The following is a 15,973-nucleotide window of genomic DNA, read 5'->3' on the forward strand; positions in this document are numbered from 1 at the left end:
CAGTAGGGGTGTAAGAAAATCTATAATATCGCGATATTATATATACCGTGATACCGTATCAATTCTCCAAAACACTGTATTGATTTTTAATTAACCTCTTAAAAATACAATGCTATTCGCTATTCTGTCTTTCAGAGGTTGAGGCTAAATAATGCTCCAAAGTTACGCTAAATTTTGGCGAGGAAAAACTGGCATGGCCATTTTCAAAGGGGTCTCTTGACCTCTGATCTCAAGATATGTGGATGAAAATGGGTTCTATGGTTACCCACGAGTCTCCCCTTTACATTACAGACACATTTTATGCTAATTTCATGCAGTTTTGGGCATAATATAATATAATATATTAAATAATAAAGCAATATATTGAATCGTTACCCCTGTATCATGATACGTATCGTATCGCCAGATTCTTACCAATACACAGCTCTAGTCTGCAGTAATCTTATTGCAGATTCCTACCCTCCTTTCATGTCGACAGGGCTAATAGAAGAACTAAAGCTCCAATAATTACCATTACAATTAGTTTAAATTCCTCTCTAAAAAGAATCATTTTGTTTGTTTGGCTACTTTTACCTACCTGTGAAAAAGAGTATTGAGAAATATGGCAGTTGTGCTTAGGTTTAGAGGTGTTACTAATTAGCAAGAAGTGGAACCTTAGCCAATACACATCATGTACTGTTATGTTTTATATGAATAACATGTTTTGGCTAATGAAAGCTCTCCTACCACGCACAGTAAGCCCCAACAAATCCATTTCAAGCTCCGCAGATAACAAGTATACAGCAAAAAACAGCCGTGGGCCCTAAAGGACCACTTTGTTTGGCCTGCCGAATATATGTGACGTCTGTGAGCCTGTGATACGGGCCCTGGGAGCCACACATGACTTAGCTTTCTATCGATCGCTGGCGCCGCCACTCCGCCCAGCCCCTGTCCCTTTACCCTTTTACTTTATCTCCTCTCCATCCACCCTCTTTTTCTCTCTCCCTCACCGTCGCCCTCTATTTATTTATCTGTCTGTCCGTCAGTCTCTCTTGTTCTCTTTTTTTTCCTTTTAGGCTTGGATACCTTTGAAAAAGAAAGCCTCCCCTCGTATTTGGGCCACGGCATCAAAGTGACTGGTGCATCTGTCTGGGGCATCTCGTGCCAGCCTGAGAGAGGAAAAAGTTGGAGGAGAGAAAAGTTTTATTTGGAAGATACTACATGACATTCATATTCCAAACATTAATTGTTTGAGGCTATGTACATACTAATCTTTACATAAATCAACCTCACTTATTGTAAATTATGCAGCTCGCAACTAAAACCACTTCAGTCCATTTGCACAAAAAGTAAACAACTTTGTGATAATTGCACCCACCTACTGAGCGAGTGTGAGTGCGCGCATGCATGTGCATGTGCTTCCTTTAATTAAACAGGCTAAACAAGGTGAAAAACTAAGGTGAAATGCTATCACACTGACAGGCTGAGGTCCCCCAGTGCATTTATCCTCTGGGCTAATAAGTGATTTAAAGCACTGACGTGGCCGGCCTGCCAATGACGGAGCCATTAGCACCACAGGCCTGCCACTGTGAGTGGGAGGCCGACAGCCCTTTGCATTATCAACAAAGATCTCCATTCAGAGCTCTATTAACGCGACGCCGCTGCCTAGTAGTCGGCGTTCGTGACCCTTGTCGAGCGTAATCCAGCTTTTCCACGCATCACGACCAGGCGGAGGTGGTGAAAAATGAGTAATGAGGGCAGTGGAGGGGCCGGTACCAGTGAGGGAAAGAGGGTTTTATATGCCTGTTTAGTTGAGTGAGTGTATTCACGGAGGTCGGCGAGCATTGGGTGTTGTTGTCAGTGTAGTTTGAAACGCGGTTTGATCCCTTTCGATCCAAGCTGCCCTCTCTTGACCCTATTAATTCAAGAGACCATCAGAGGACAGTTAACTCACTTGCAAAGCAAGCAGCCTCCGTTTATGCTCGTTATAATTAACATGTCAAAATCTACTGTATGGTACTTTGGCAACAAAAATACAAAGGTGTTGTTGTTCAGTGCATAAATAAAAAATGTACTGTGCTGGATAGGGATGAATATTCTTTTTTTCCACTGCTATTTGATGTACATTATTCATACAAACACAAGCCGTATTCCCATCAATATACTGTAAAAAATAATACTAATAAGACATTTCCTGTTGTGGAAAAGAGATATTGAAGCACAACAGCATGGCTCCTGATGTGAGGAATCATTTGAAATAGCAGACAAGAGACCCTTGAACTGAATCCATGTCATCGCTCAGAAGTCACGTATGGTTGATGTGCTGTGTAGTCTGACTGGCACGCTGCACTGCTGCACATTCAGGGTCTGTCCAAGCCTTTGGTCCACAGTGAGTTATCTTTAAAGCTGCAGATGGTAACTTTGAGCAAATATGATACAATTTTTTTTTTTTTAAACTGTCATTATATCCTGACAGTAATGCATTAGACAGCTAATCTGTGAAAAAAAGATGTACTATTTAGCTGTAAAATGAGATAGTTTGTGACCCGGCCACCATGTTGAAAACAGAACCAAAACCAAAACAAAACCAAGCACCGCCCACCAGCCGGAGCAAACTTTCTCATTTTACAGCTAAACAGTAAAATATGTTTCTGAAAACATTCAGAGGAGAGAAATAGGCATTACAGTAACATAATCTTGATTCGTATTTGATCAATGTTGCCTAGCTTGACTGTTTGATCAGAGTTTGCGAGTTTCGCGAGCAGTGATTGACAGCTGCTTTAGAAAACTGCTCGGCTCTGATTGGTTGGTTTCGTTCGGCACTGTGAAATCTTGCAAATGCCATTAGGAGCACTTTCTCATGTGCTACTGTAGGGATAAAGTGACCGTTTTATAAAAAACTCTTGTAATCTATTTGCTGAAAGTTACCGACTGCAGCTTTAAAACTACTGAACAGATTGTAATGCAATGTATGTATTGATATGAATGATTCCTAATGATGCTGATGTCCCCATCACCTGTCCTATAGTGCCACCTTTACGTCAAGTTGTCAACTGGACCATCAAAATATGGTCCACAGAGGATGACCCCTGTGGTGATCTTTCCTTAATCATACACCTGTACATATCCACTAATCATATTTATGCTCTATCAGCTATTTCTAATCATTTTAACTATTACTATTATCTCTCTCTTTCAAGGTTAACTTTGGCATTTTTTGTCAACCCTATTATCCCATGTTTTTGTGTCTAAGTGACTAATGGGGACACCACTTTTTGATATTGGTCCATTATTGAAGGATAACGCTGTTACTGGCAGCCACGAAACAAGTTATGAGGGCAACGTCAATGCAACGTTACGTCTTCTAAAAGTGCTTGTTTTCGCCACTGACAAGCTCAGATTGCTATTATAAGTGTCTGACAACATTATGGAAAGGACCCTAGTGAGAAATAAAACATTTTTTCTTACCTTTCTCTTGATGCGGTCTGTTTGTTATTGTGTCCAAGTCCCGGTCAGGGAGATTTCTCGCTGTGAAATCTGAATATCTGTGTACTCTGGCTCAAATAAATACCAGCCCGTTCTGATTCCCAGGGCATCAAATACCCTTCCATCAGAACACGTCACCTCACGAGATTTCAGAACGAGACTTCGTCTTGAGCGAGACTCTTTCCATAATATCAGACCCATATAATAACAATCAGAGCCTGTCAGTGACAAAAATAAGCACTTTTAGAGGATGTAAATGAGGGTGCCAGCTTGCCCCAATAGGATAACTAGGCAGCCTGTGAGCGGATGCCGTCTACAGTGCTCTCCCTCAATACTGGAGCAATTTCAGAAATTGTTGTCCTTATTAGTCACTTAGACACAAAACTATGGGAAAATAGGGTCCAGGTCGAGGACACTAGATCTTCTACTTACAGGAGAGTGGTTCTGTTTTCAGGAAGGTCCAGCAGGACGGGAGGTTCAGCCGTCTGGGAGGGGTTGCTTGGTCGGTTTGTGTGGGACACCGAGTCTCTAACACCTACGGAGGATATGTGATTAAAGATCAAATGGACACTCAAAAGACAAGGCAATTCATTAACAATGGGCTCTGTGAACAATTAATCAAAAAACTAACCAATAGACAATCTGCTTATGTTTGATTTGTTGGTTCTGTTCTGCATTATTATGCATTTACTTTATTGCACCGCGACATAACATGAAATGTACAATATGAAATGCTTACTCTAGTTTTCTCTTAGTGGCCTTCACATATTCTTTCCTGCACTTCATTCTTGTCTTCATGGTCATTAGTATCTCCCCCGCACACTGCTACTCTCTATATCAGTCAATGGTGTGATAAGGTCATATGCCATAAAGAGGTCCAATTAACTCAATCCCTGTTTTCATTAATCAATAACCTGGCTCCACAGAGCAATTGCTCTTTTTCTCTCTGTCTGAGCAGTGGATGGATGTTCCCTCGTACCGTAGAGCTGCCAGACGCGGACCTTGTCTTCGTAGGGCAGGTCGTATTTCAGAGGGTCTCCTACGGGACCCTGGTAGTACGGTCTCATGATGGATTCTATGGCTGAGGTGTGGACCAGACCGATGGCGTGACCGAACTCATGAACTGCAACCGCAAACAGATCCATCCCATGAGAATCTGAAGGAGACAGAGAGAGAAAGAGAGACACTGACATCATCATCAGGCTAATATGTTCTATTACATCTCATATGTTGATATGTGGGACTCCTTATACCCGCTCTTTAAGGCGATTGGGTGCCTTTCATTTGGGGCTCACGTTATCTTTAGTTTATCATTACTTCTGTTGTTTTCTATGTGTTTTGGGGTTCATCTATATGTAAATGTAAATCTATGGTATGTGGCATTAGTCAATTTGTTCGTTAAATAACTGTTTGTGCCATGTACTTGCATTTGTAACAATGCATATTTGAACTTGGAACTGGAATAAAACAGGAAGACACACATCCTCCAATTTTAAATTTGCCCCCCTCATCTTTTCAAGTGGAGTTATTTAGTTGAGCAGTCAATTCAATCAAAGAAGCAGCTGCAGAATGCTGCACACAGCATATTTCTCTTCCCTACAATCGTTGCTGTTCAGCATAGTAGTACTTAAAGTCGAAAGGAAATGGAAAAAAGCCTTTTTAACCCTTTTAGATCACCTCCACGGTCACCTATTTAACATTATATGCAAAAAATAAAATACAAAAATATCAATTTCTACGTATTTTTATATCAAAGTCTAATCATCTTTTCTTCCTTTTAAACAAAATAGGATGTGTTCTTACGTAAGCTAGTACCAACCAAATTTCAACCAATAATATCATGAAATCCATCATAATATCATGAAAATTTAAGTGACAAGGGAGATGTGTGTGGAGATAGACTAAATATAAGAAGTGGACTTCGTCCCTCGTGACGTCACCCATTAGTTTGTGGACTGCCGTTTGAGTTCAGCATTTTGGCTGTTGCCATCTTGTTTTTTTGCAACCACAAGTGATATGAGAGAGTGGAGCTAAGTACAACCAAACTGAATAAAACATTTTTAGGCAACCAAAAAGGTTATAATTAATTTTCATGAACTAAAAACACACTGTGAAAGAGTTAAATTTGTAAGATGAAAACAGACCGGACCGGACAACTCTAAATGGCACCATAATTTACTAAATGAACATCATGCTGTAATGAAGAAGACTTGAAACTAGCGATTGAGACCATAAACTCATGTTTACAATGTTTACTGAGGTTATCAATTTAAGGCACTTCCGCATTGTCTTCACTTTTCAGACCCCGGATTTGCCCACTGGTAGAGACTCTGTAACGCGCTGCATTCTAAGCCCGCCCACTTTTGAGCGGTCCAATCGAATGCAAAGGATTTGATTTAAATCCCTCTTGTGACTGTACACCGCTCAAGTATTCCATTTTACTGGGAACACTCACCCTACAGAAGCTAAAGACGCTCTGACTTCGGTTTCACTGGAAAGAGAATAGCACACTCAAAATTCTCTTTCTTTCTTTCTTTCTTTCTTTCTTTCTTTCTTTCTTTCTTCAGCTTCTCTTTTCTGACTCTCAACATTTCAAAAATGTATCGGCACCCTTTTGGGGCAGTGAGAGGGAAAACAAAACCCAGGAGCAAGAGATGCACATATTGGTAAAGGAGATATAATGAGACATGACAATAAAGGATTTCACAAAACATGAGATAGAAGTAGCACCTTTTTTAAACCATTATCTATTTTTAGTTTAACCGCTAATCTCAGCTTTAGGTTTTACAGAGATCCCCTTGCCCGCTTAAAGTTTGTGACTTTTGTAGAACCAAACACAACCCCTGTTTGCATGTTTATCCCTTTTACGAGTGAACTCCATAGGTTGCAAAGTTAAGAGCCGTAACAGACAGCTCCGGTGGCTGTGAGTGCTGTTAGGCATGTGGTGTAGTGAGATAACTATGGTAATACTGCTTGAGCCCCTGGGCTGCCAATCAAAACCTGAGTACGGAAAGACACCTAAAGAGGTTGCAGGCTATTAAAGCACATTTCCCTCGATGTTCAGCTGAAAAGGAAAAAAGGCAAAGCCTCCGAAAACTCCTTGTCTGGCTCTGCTAAGCAAGACAAAACCTGGGGTTTAGAGAGTTCGATTTGCAAAAATGTGAGTGCTGGCGTGTCGAGCCAAAGCTAGCTTAGAGCTCCTTGGTGGCTAGGCTGAAGTCTCCGCATTCAGTTAACCTCGTGTTGGCCTCGGCTTGGGAACATCTCAGTGACGTGCTCTGTCAAAAGAAAACAAAGGACAATTGGAGACGTGCACTTGTGCTTACAACACCTGGGATACTCCAAAGCCAAATGCCAACTCTAATCTACAAGAGCACACGGCGCGAGAGAGGGAAGGTGGATAAAGGGACGGATCGAGGGGGAGCGAACGGGGATTTAGAACAAAGTAGGTACCATGTCATCGTATTTACAGTCCATCTGAGGTTGACAGATAAAAATCCTAAAGCCTGCGGACAAAGTCAGAGCGGAGAGACTTGGGTGGAGACTCATTGAGTTAGACATCCGTGGCAGAAAGACAGAGCAGGAAAGAAAGGGGTTCAGAGTAAACAGACGGAGGAGATGATCAGTAATCTAACTACAGAACTGTTTCATAAGATATTGTATTAAAAAACAATCTCATTACTTTGAGGCACAGAAAACACAATCTATTTAGAGGGAACCTCTACCTTTGGATATAGCATGATGTATCCAGAGTGCTACAAAAACAGCCTGCAGCATTTAGCTAAAAGTTTAATAAGGACGGTGCACCATACGGTAGATGGAAAGAAGCAGCAGCACAACTAGCCGAGGGCTATCCTTTTCATTTGATGTGAATCCTTGTAGTGTTGTGACCTCGCATTACCTTCGTGCCACCCGGGAATCAATATTTCTATCTGAACATTTAAGGTACATAATTGTTTTTACAACTTTTAAAGCAGGAAAAAAGTGTGTTAAAAGTGATGAGATGAAACCACATTCGCTTCATTTGTGCAGCCCTTGCAGTTTAAATCACAGCTGTGGAAATTTCATCATTTAACCCCTTAAAACTCAGACGGCCCTCCAGAGGGCTCGGCCGCTATTCTGTCTTTCAGAGGCTGTAGCAATGCTCAGTTTTCAAAGTAGGCGCTGATATCATGTGAAACTAGAAAAGCTTAAGGAATCCATTGGTGCCAACCAAAGTCATGCTAGATTGTCGGGAAGAACACTAAATAATGCCATTAAGTCACGATAAATTTTGGCGAGGATTGATTTTCAATGGGGTCCCTTGACCTCTGATCTCAAGATATGTGAATGAAAATGGGTTCTATGGGTACCCACGAGTCTCCTTTTTACAGACATGCCCACTTTATGATAATCACATACAGTTAGGGGCAAAAACCACGTAGTTTCTTGCATGCAGTACAATTGTTTTATATTTGCCTATCCTACAATTGTGTATTTGAATATTTCTGCATACTGGGGTCCCTAAACAGTCTTGGAATTGCAAAAATTGGGTATCACTGTAAAGCCTGTGGATCCAATGAGTCCACTTGTATTCATTTGTGATGATGTTAGTCCCCATAGTATCTGTTTCATTGTAGTGACACCATTTCTCATTCCTCTAGGATAATCACAGCCTCACAATTTCATAATCTATTTTAATGAATGAATTAATTAATGAATTAATTTCTATTTCATTTTAATAACTAGAACAACTTGACACAATGCTAAGCTGCACCTCAAATTAATCTTCAGGTTCCCACCTTTCAGGTGATGTACACCACTTCTATGTGACATTTACTGTTGACTTTTTATCTACCCCTGAACATCCCGGCAGATGATGTCTATGATGCCATTATGATGCTAGACGATAACAAGGCTTGTGGTATGGATCATATCACTGCAGAACACCTAAAAAATGCCAGTCCAAAGCTTTGTCGTCTGCTTGCAATGTGCTTTACTGGGCTCATGGTCCATGGTGTCCTTCCAGATTCTATCACCTCAGTATTGTCAGTACCTGTTATTAAGGGCAAGGCTGGTAAATGAAATAGCATAGACAATTATAGACCTATTGTCCTGGCTAGTGTTCTCTCTAAAGTGTTGGAAAGAATCCTGCTAGCAAGGTTGGACATGTTTGTTCTCACCACTGATAATCCGTTTGGCTTTAAAAGGAGACATGGCATTGATATGTGTATCTATGCTCTAAAGGAAATGGTTACTGAATATGGAAGCCAAAACTCCACTGTATTTATGTGCTTTATTGATGCATCTAAGGCCTTTGACAGGGTTAATCACAAAAAAATATTCCTGAAACTACTTGCTAGAGGTGTTCCAAAGTATATACTTAGAATACTAGTTTTCTGGTATTCACATCAAACAATGCAGGTTAAATGGAGCAATGCTGTATCTGCCCCGTTTCATGTCAATAATGGTGTTTGCCAAGGTGGTATTTTGTCTCCTATTTTGTTCAATGTGTATATGGATGACCTGATCGAAACAATTGAATTGGTGTAACACAGGGTGTCTTGTTGGAAACTCTGTTATCAATCACCTAATGTATGCTGATGACCTGCTAATTCTCAGTCCATATAGTGCTGGGCTGCAGCAATTACTGAAGGTGTGCTCACAATCGGCAAAGACTAAGACATTAAATGTAATGCCAAAAAGAGTAATGTGATCATAGTCAGAAGTAGAGAAGATAAGAAATTAGTTCTTCCTGTGTTTCATTTGTGCGATATTCCTCTCACAACATGCAAGGAAATAAAATACCTTGGCCATTTTCTCACTGATGATTGGAATGATGACAGAGATATCTATCGACAGTGTTGTAAACTATATGCTCAGGCAAATATGTTGCTTCGTAAGTTCAGTATGTGTTCTGTAAATGCAAAATGTACATTATTTAGAGCTTTCTGCACGCCTTTGTACACAGCTCATCTTTGGTTTAGCTACAAGAACAATAGTATGCGAAGGCTCATAGTGGCTTACAATGATGCAATGAGGTTGTTGCTTTGGGTTCCCAGATGGCATAGTGCCAGTCAACTGTTTGTGTCCTCTGGTATTCCTACATGTGAGGCACTTTTAAGACATGTGATGTATAATTTTATTTGTCGTTTGGATGAGTCAGAGAACAGCATCATAGAGGCTTTAACCACCCCGAGCAAGAGCTGCACTCGGTACTCATCCAGGCTCAGAAAACACAGGCGAGATAGCCTACATATGAACTGAATGATGAACTGTGGTCTTATCTTGTATGTTTTTTGTTTCTTTTTCTTTTCTTTATTGCTACGGACCCTCCTGTGTGTCTGAAATAAAGTTTGAATTGAATTGATCCCTTGTTCCCCACCCCTACCCCTCTAAAAAAAGAAGTCGCAGTGTTAAGGGGTTAAGATGAAACAAAGTAAATATGAATGAAGTTGCATGCAAGCAGTCGTGGCAAAGTCAAGTCTTATGCATTCCCCATTTCGCAGAGACACGATACGAGACACGGCACCTTCAGCTGACGGTCAACATTTTAGAATTCATTGAACCTGAGACAAACATTGATCCTAAGAGTTTAACATAGTGCAAATGGCCGAGGATAAACATTAAGGCGTCTCAATTTTTGATGGAAGAATTGTTCAAGCAGAAGAACTGCTGTAGCGGTCGATCGTTTTTGTGAGGCTGAAATTATTTCACGAGCTCCGTAAAAATCAATTCTGGTTATATCTGCAGCCACACTTGACCTACATATTTCCTTCCTATATTTTTTGAGGATGCCATTTCCCATATATACTAGTTTATTGGAAAGTACAGAGGAGGCTTGATTGTATTCCATGCTCCAGTACAGCTCAGACCCTAACCTTTACTAGCTAAAAATTGAATGGGAAGCTGACCATGATAGCAATATTCCAGAGGAGGAATGGACTTGAATCCTTGGAAATATATGAAAAAATTGACCAGAAAAATTAAAATTAGAACTCTGCAATTTAAAATATTTAAGTGAAAGTAAAATTGAAGTCAGATTATTGAACTCTTGTTCATATGTTACGGAGTTATGGTACCTTAAAGCAACAGTGTGTAACATTTCGGGGGATCTGTCAGCAGAAATGGAATATAATATTCATAACTATGTTTAAGTTTATAATTACATTCAATCTCAAAGATCTCCCTTTCGTTGTCTTTGACGGCACCGATGGCGATAAGTTAGAGATAATAACAGACATTTATTTAAATTAATATCTTCAAGATTATTACTTTAAATTTGGAAATGTTGACCAAAATATGTACTGAGTGACAAAATAAACTTCTCAGTGCTCTCTGGTGGACAAACTATGTAATGGCGGCCCTGTTTCCAAATTACCTCAGTCATATCTTTGGCATCCCTGTACTGCAATTATCCGCTGGGATATCAGCAGATAATTGGCCGATAATATCCCTCATGCACAAGTACTGGTCAGACTCTCTTATTAAATGTAACTTGCTCTTTCCAGCTAATTTGTATGTATTTGGAGACACATCCTCTCTCTTTCTCTTGGACTGCCCCAAGGCTAAGTGGATACAAAGACCTATTATGTCATGTCAAAACTTAATTGAGAGGAATGGAGGAGTGCATCGACTCCTTTTGTGAAGATTTAGTGCGTTACATTAGGCAAGTTGGCAGCTCGGGGAAAATGATCCTTTAAGCTAGTGAACAGACTGAATGGCTGCTATACAAAAAGCAGGAGATGTGGGATTGTCATTTCAATCGGCCAAATTTAATTAATACATTTTCAGTGTGCAACAATGAGCAACAATCAAGATGCAGGCGCATCTGGCTCAAAACCATCAACGCTGAAGAAGAAAAAAAAGGATGCAACCTGCTGCTTTTCCCGACCAACAGACTCTGGAAACATGCCTTTAAGGTACAGTATGGCCTCATTGAGAGAAAAGCTAAAGACAACACATAAAATGAAGACAAAATAATATTTTCTTTTTTTTAGAATCGTTTAGTATTTAGTATCAACTGTTCTTCATGGTCTAGTATTATAAAAGTAACCAGAATTTACCAAAACGGTGTCATTATGAAATTACAATTGTATTATGAGAAATCCAGACGGTGTGATTTTCAATGCCGTCATGAATGCGTACGCTGTGCTTTCTACGATGCTGTATCTATGGGATGTTTTGTACGCGCCACCAGAGGTCGGTCTCTATGTAACAGGCAGCTGAGCTCAGGAAGATGGCGACTGAGTGTTTTTGGGGGTTTAGTATTCTTCAAACTACAAAAGCAGTTTGATTTTATTCAACTGCCAGTCTGCCACCACCACCTGCATATAATCTCTGTTCAGCCCACTGATGTGTCGGCATCGTCGGTAATAGCGGAGCCATTAACGTAGTGTCTGACAGGCTGCGCCCAATTTACTGCCGAGTCGAGACCGGCAACATGAAGGAGATCATTATTTCAGCAGAGATGGGAGGGGGGGGGGGAGAGTTGTGTTTGTTTACTAGAAAGTTCATGTGTGTTTTTGGGGTGACGAGAAAAGATGTGGTTCCGCCAGCCAGTGTAATGCAAGCCTGGCGGCCTGTAACGTTAGCGAGTGTGCAGTCGAGAGAGAGTGAGAGAGAGAGAGAGAGAGAGATAGAGGGTGAGGGAGTATGACTCTATCAGTAACGTTATAACTGTGAATGTAGCAGTGCAGTGTGTGTATAATTTTGGATATTAGTTGGTGAATAAATGCTACAATTCCAGTGGAATAAAGTAAAGGGAGTTAGCCCCAAAGTTAGCGACAACTCCGGCTCAGGCTTTTAAGGTGGGCCGTCATATACCGTAATATACCGTAATATACCGTACCCCGATGTAATGTCAGCAAGGTATGGAAAAAACAGAGACCGCCCAAGCCTACTTGTTAAATCATCTCTTTAAAGCTGCTATAATCAATATTTTAATATTAAAGGTGCCCTGCAGTGTTTTCTCGTGAACAAATAAAATCTGTGATCAAAACGAATGCATGTCCTTCCTCGTAAAACATTTGCAAAGCCGATTTCTGCAAACATTTTAAATCCTTTATCATTTACGTCCATGTTTACTAGCTGCAGTCTTCTGCCCTGCAACTCGAAAAAGCTCTAAGAAAAAAATCAAAAAAGAAAATCACTGTCGCTATACCTGCCCAGCACCAAACAGCACACTGCACAAAGTTAGCAACTATCATGGTGGAAAATTTAGCAAAAAGGAGGGAATATTGGACTCACATTCATCATGTGGCGAGAAACAACACTTCAAAAGCATTTCTCTGTGTTTGCCGGATGTGTAAATAGGCAACTGTTTCCTAACATGTTCACCATATCAACTTTCATAATATCACAAAATGTCAATGTTGTGTTTACAGCTTAGTTCTGCCCTGCCCACCAGTGGACAAAAAAATCAGCTAATGCACATTTAAAAGCCTTTACACACCGGGGGCATTTTTTTTGTGTGATTAATACACATATATTTTTTCGAACTGTTGTTGTTGTTGTTGTTGTTGTTGTGAATAAAGGCATCAACCAATTACGATTAATACATACACTATAGTGTACAACAACACAGAAGCTCCGTAGTCCAAACCAAGCAAACTTTAATACCTCTTTCAACATTGACAAAAGCAGCGCATACCAGATCCACTCCTTTGGTTCTTACCTTTCACAATAAAAGCCCTAGATATTTACACTGCGTAACTGTTTACTAGAGGCAAATTCACAGCATTTTGCTAAAAGGAAGCTAAATCAGCTTACAGTAGTTTAGGCTATACAATAATTGACATCAGACAGACTGCCAGCGTGGCCTCTGTGTGTGCTAATCTATTCAAACCTTTTATTGAAAGTGTTTGCATATCTGCCGGTATGAATAGTCTTCATTTTTGTGTCATTTATTCATCATGCCCCCGGTGTGTAAAGCCCTTCAGAAACAGAAAAGCCATAGTAGACGTATACTGTAATAAAATCGGCTGCATTAAAATTTAGTGGAATTACAACTCAAAGGTGCTTCATGCAGTAGGTCATTTATTACTAAAAGTGCATTCTCAGTGCTGTGAAATGGCCTAAATGTCAAGCTGAAATATGATTGGGCAGCGATTATACTTTCTAGTGCATTAGACAGAAAGAGAAGATTTGAAATTGTATAATTAGCAATGACATTGGTCTAGAGGTAAGTGCCAAATTGCTAAAGGTGTTTGAGTAGACGGTCTCAAAGTAAGACTAGGACAAAGATCACAAGGGCAAAACTTTCAAGGAGGGGATCGATATGTTGTTTTTATAGCAACTAATGTTGTCTTAGTATACTTTCTATATCTTAACTCACATAAACCTTAATTCAATTCTAAAATAATGTAACAAAATGAAAGGCAGCAGTATACAGTGGCAGGGTTGTTTTTATTGCCATCGATTGGCCATAAGAAACAGAGGGCTTAAGTGCCTTTACAGAGTGCAGCCGCAGAGGAGGAGGCGGACGCCTGATTTACTAACGAAAAAGTCTGATGTAGTTTTATTTGATGTATATTTCGCCCTTCATCACGGTGAGTGAAAGAAGTAACCTTGAAAGCGGGGATATCTAACAAGGTAGGATGATTCACAGCCAGCATCTTTTTCACTCTTGCTCACAGTGGAGCCTGTCACCCATTCGACAATTCCATCCCACCATTTTCTTTATTTTATTTCTGTGGTTAAATGATAATTTTGTCCAGAATGATAATTTTGATGAGAGAAATAGATTGGGGCCATAATGACACACCCCTACCCTCCTTCACTGCCCTGCTCCCATTAACCAAACTTCAATCTATGCAGATGATTCTGTAAACTATTACAGCATCGTGCCATCATGTCCTGCCGTCGCTGCTGCCTGCTGTGAGGTCTAATTGGAGCAGATTGAGCGGCTGTAACATATGGTTCACAGCTTTGCGGGGCAAAAAGCAAAAGGACAGAAATAAACACAGGTCTTGGTTGCATCATAGAGTCGCCAGCTGGTTCAGTCAGTGCCATCAAACGCCCCATCTCTGGGGAGTAGGACAGCATAGTGAGCCTGAAACCTCCCAAGGAGCCTATTTTTATTTTTTAGGAGAGGAGTATGTGCAGTTAAGAAATGTGGGTAACACTTTATAATAACCATCATTAACAAATAGTAAATTGATAGTTAATTAAACTCTAGTTAATAGTTATCTTAATATTAACGAACAATTAACTTAAAATTAATAATGTTTACTAAGTATTAGCATTGTTTTTTATTTTATCATTAGTTTGTGTAATCTGAAATATTTATTTTATAAATTATATGTTGATTCACAGCTGTTAAGAGACGATGACAATTACATTAGTAAGCTATTTATTAACAGTTTATTGTTGCACACACACATTACAACATTTTATGTACTATAGTAAGTATTTGTTAATGATTACCAAATGATTTGAAGACCTTTAAGAATTTTTTTGTAAAACATGGACCAGAAACCAATTATTAACCATTGACAAAGTACTAACTATCTATCTAAATAATGTTTATAGATGCTTTATAAAGTATTTATTAACCATTTAACAAGGTATTATAATCATAAGTTGCAACTTTATAATAGCCATCCATATAATGTTTATAGGCAGTTTACAAATGAATTAATAACTATTAACAATGTGTTAAAAAATGTATATGTAAAGTTTATAGATGTTTTACAAACAATTTATTAAAGGTTTACAAATCATTTGTTAATCATTAATAAATACTTTATATCGTAAAATGTTGTGTCCAACAATAAACTGTTAAAATAACGATCAATTTAATCAATTTATTGAAAATAAAATTTAATGATGGTTATTATAAAGTGTCTGAATTGTGTCTTATTTGTCTAAAATCAAGCGATCATCATGGTATTGCACACAAAAGCCCCATTTTTCTTGGAAACTGAAGAAAAAAGTGCCCGATCTGCAATGGGATATTAGTAAGTGATAACCCCAGCAGTGGTGGAAGAAGAAATCAGATCCTTTAAATAAAGGAAACATTTGACCCTGGAAACACCTTTATAAACCTTACTTGCGAAGAGTTAGATGAGAAAATCGATACCACTCACATATATATGTTTATGAATTATGAAGCTACAGCCAGCAGCTGGCTAACTTAGCTTAGCACAGAGGCTGGAAACAGGAGCAAACAGCACAAAACAGTGCGTCCACAGCCCCGTAAATCTCATGTGTCATTGAGTCCACATCACTCTTTTATCGATTATCATTGGAGCAGCTGTTAGTTGTCATCACAAATCATTGTGCTGTACTTCGAGGTCTGGTGGAGACATATGCCTTTCAGCTTTTTATTGCCATCAATCAAAGGAAACATTTTGTCGTCAGGTGAAAACACACTCTAAATGTGGTCCTTTTCTCTTTTATTTCTCTTCCCCAATCATCTGTTAAGAAATTTAAAGCAGTCAATTGTTGTGAAAACCCCATGGCATAATTGAACAATCAAGAGGGATCAATATAAGTGAATAGTAAACTTGCATTTCCTTTCTTAATT

The 15,973-nt window shown here is 39.4% G+C and overlaps 1 protein-coding gene across 1 annotated transcript in view; it reads right to left on the reverse strand.

Moving 5' to 3' along the window:
• Positions 1 to 15,973, reverse strand: part of LOC119478426 (matrix metalloproteinase-17-like) — a 98,889-nt gene that overhangs the window by 9,711 nt on the left and 73,205 nt on the right. Inside the window, exons 5-7 of the mRNA XM_037753153.1 lie at positions 4,445 to 4,621; positions 3,898 to 4,000; positions 1,066 to 1,148 (exon numbers count right to left, since the gene is read on the reverse strand). Of these exons, the coding sequence (XP_037609081.1) occupies positions 1,066 to 1,148; positions 3,898 to 4,000; positions 4,445 to 4,621 (363 nt within the window). The remainder of the gene's footprint in view (positions 1 to 1,065; positions 1,149 to 3,897; positions 4,001 to 4,444; positions 4,622 to 15,973) is intronic.

Source organism: Sebastes umbrosus, chromosome 19 (assembly GCF_015220745.1).
Source record: "Sebastes umbrosus isolate fSebUmb1 chromosome 19, fSebUmb1.pri, whole genome shotgun sequence".
Lineage (NCBI taxonomy): Eukaryota > Metazoa > Chordata > Actinopteri > Perciformes > Sebastidae > Sebastes > Sebastes umbrosus.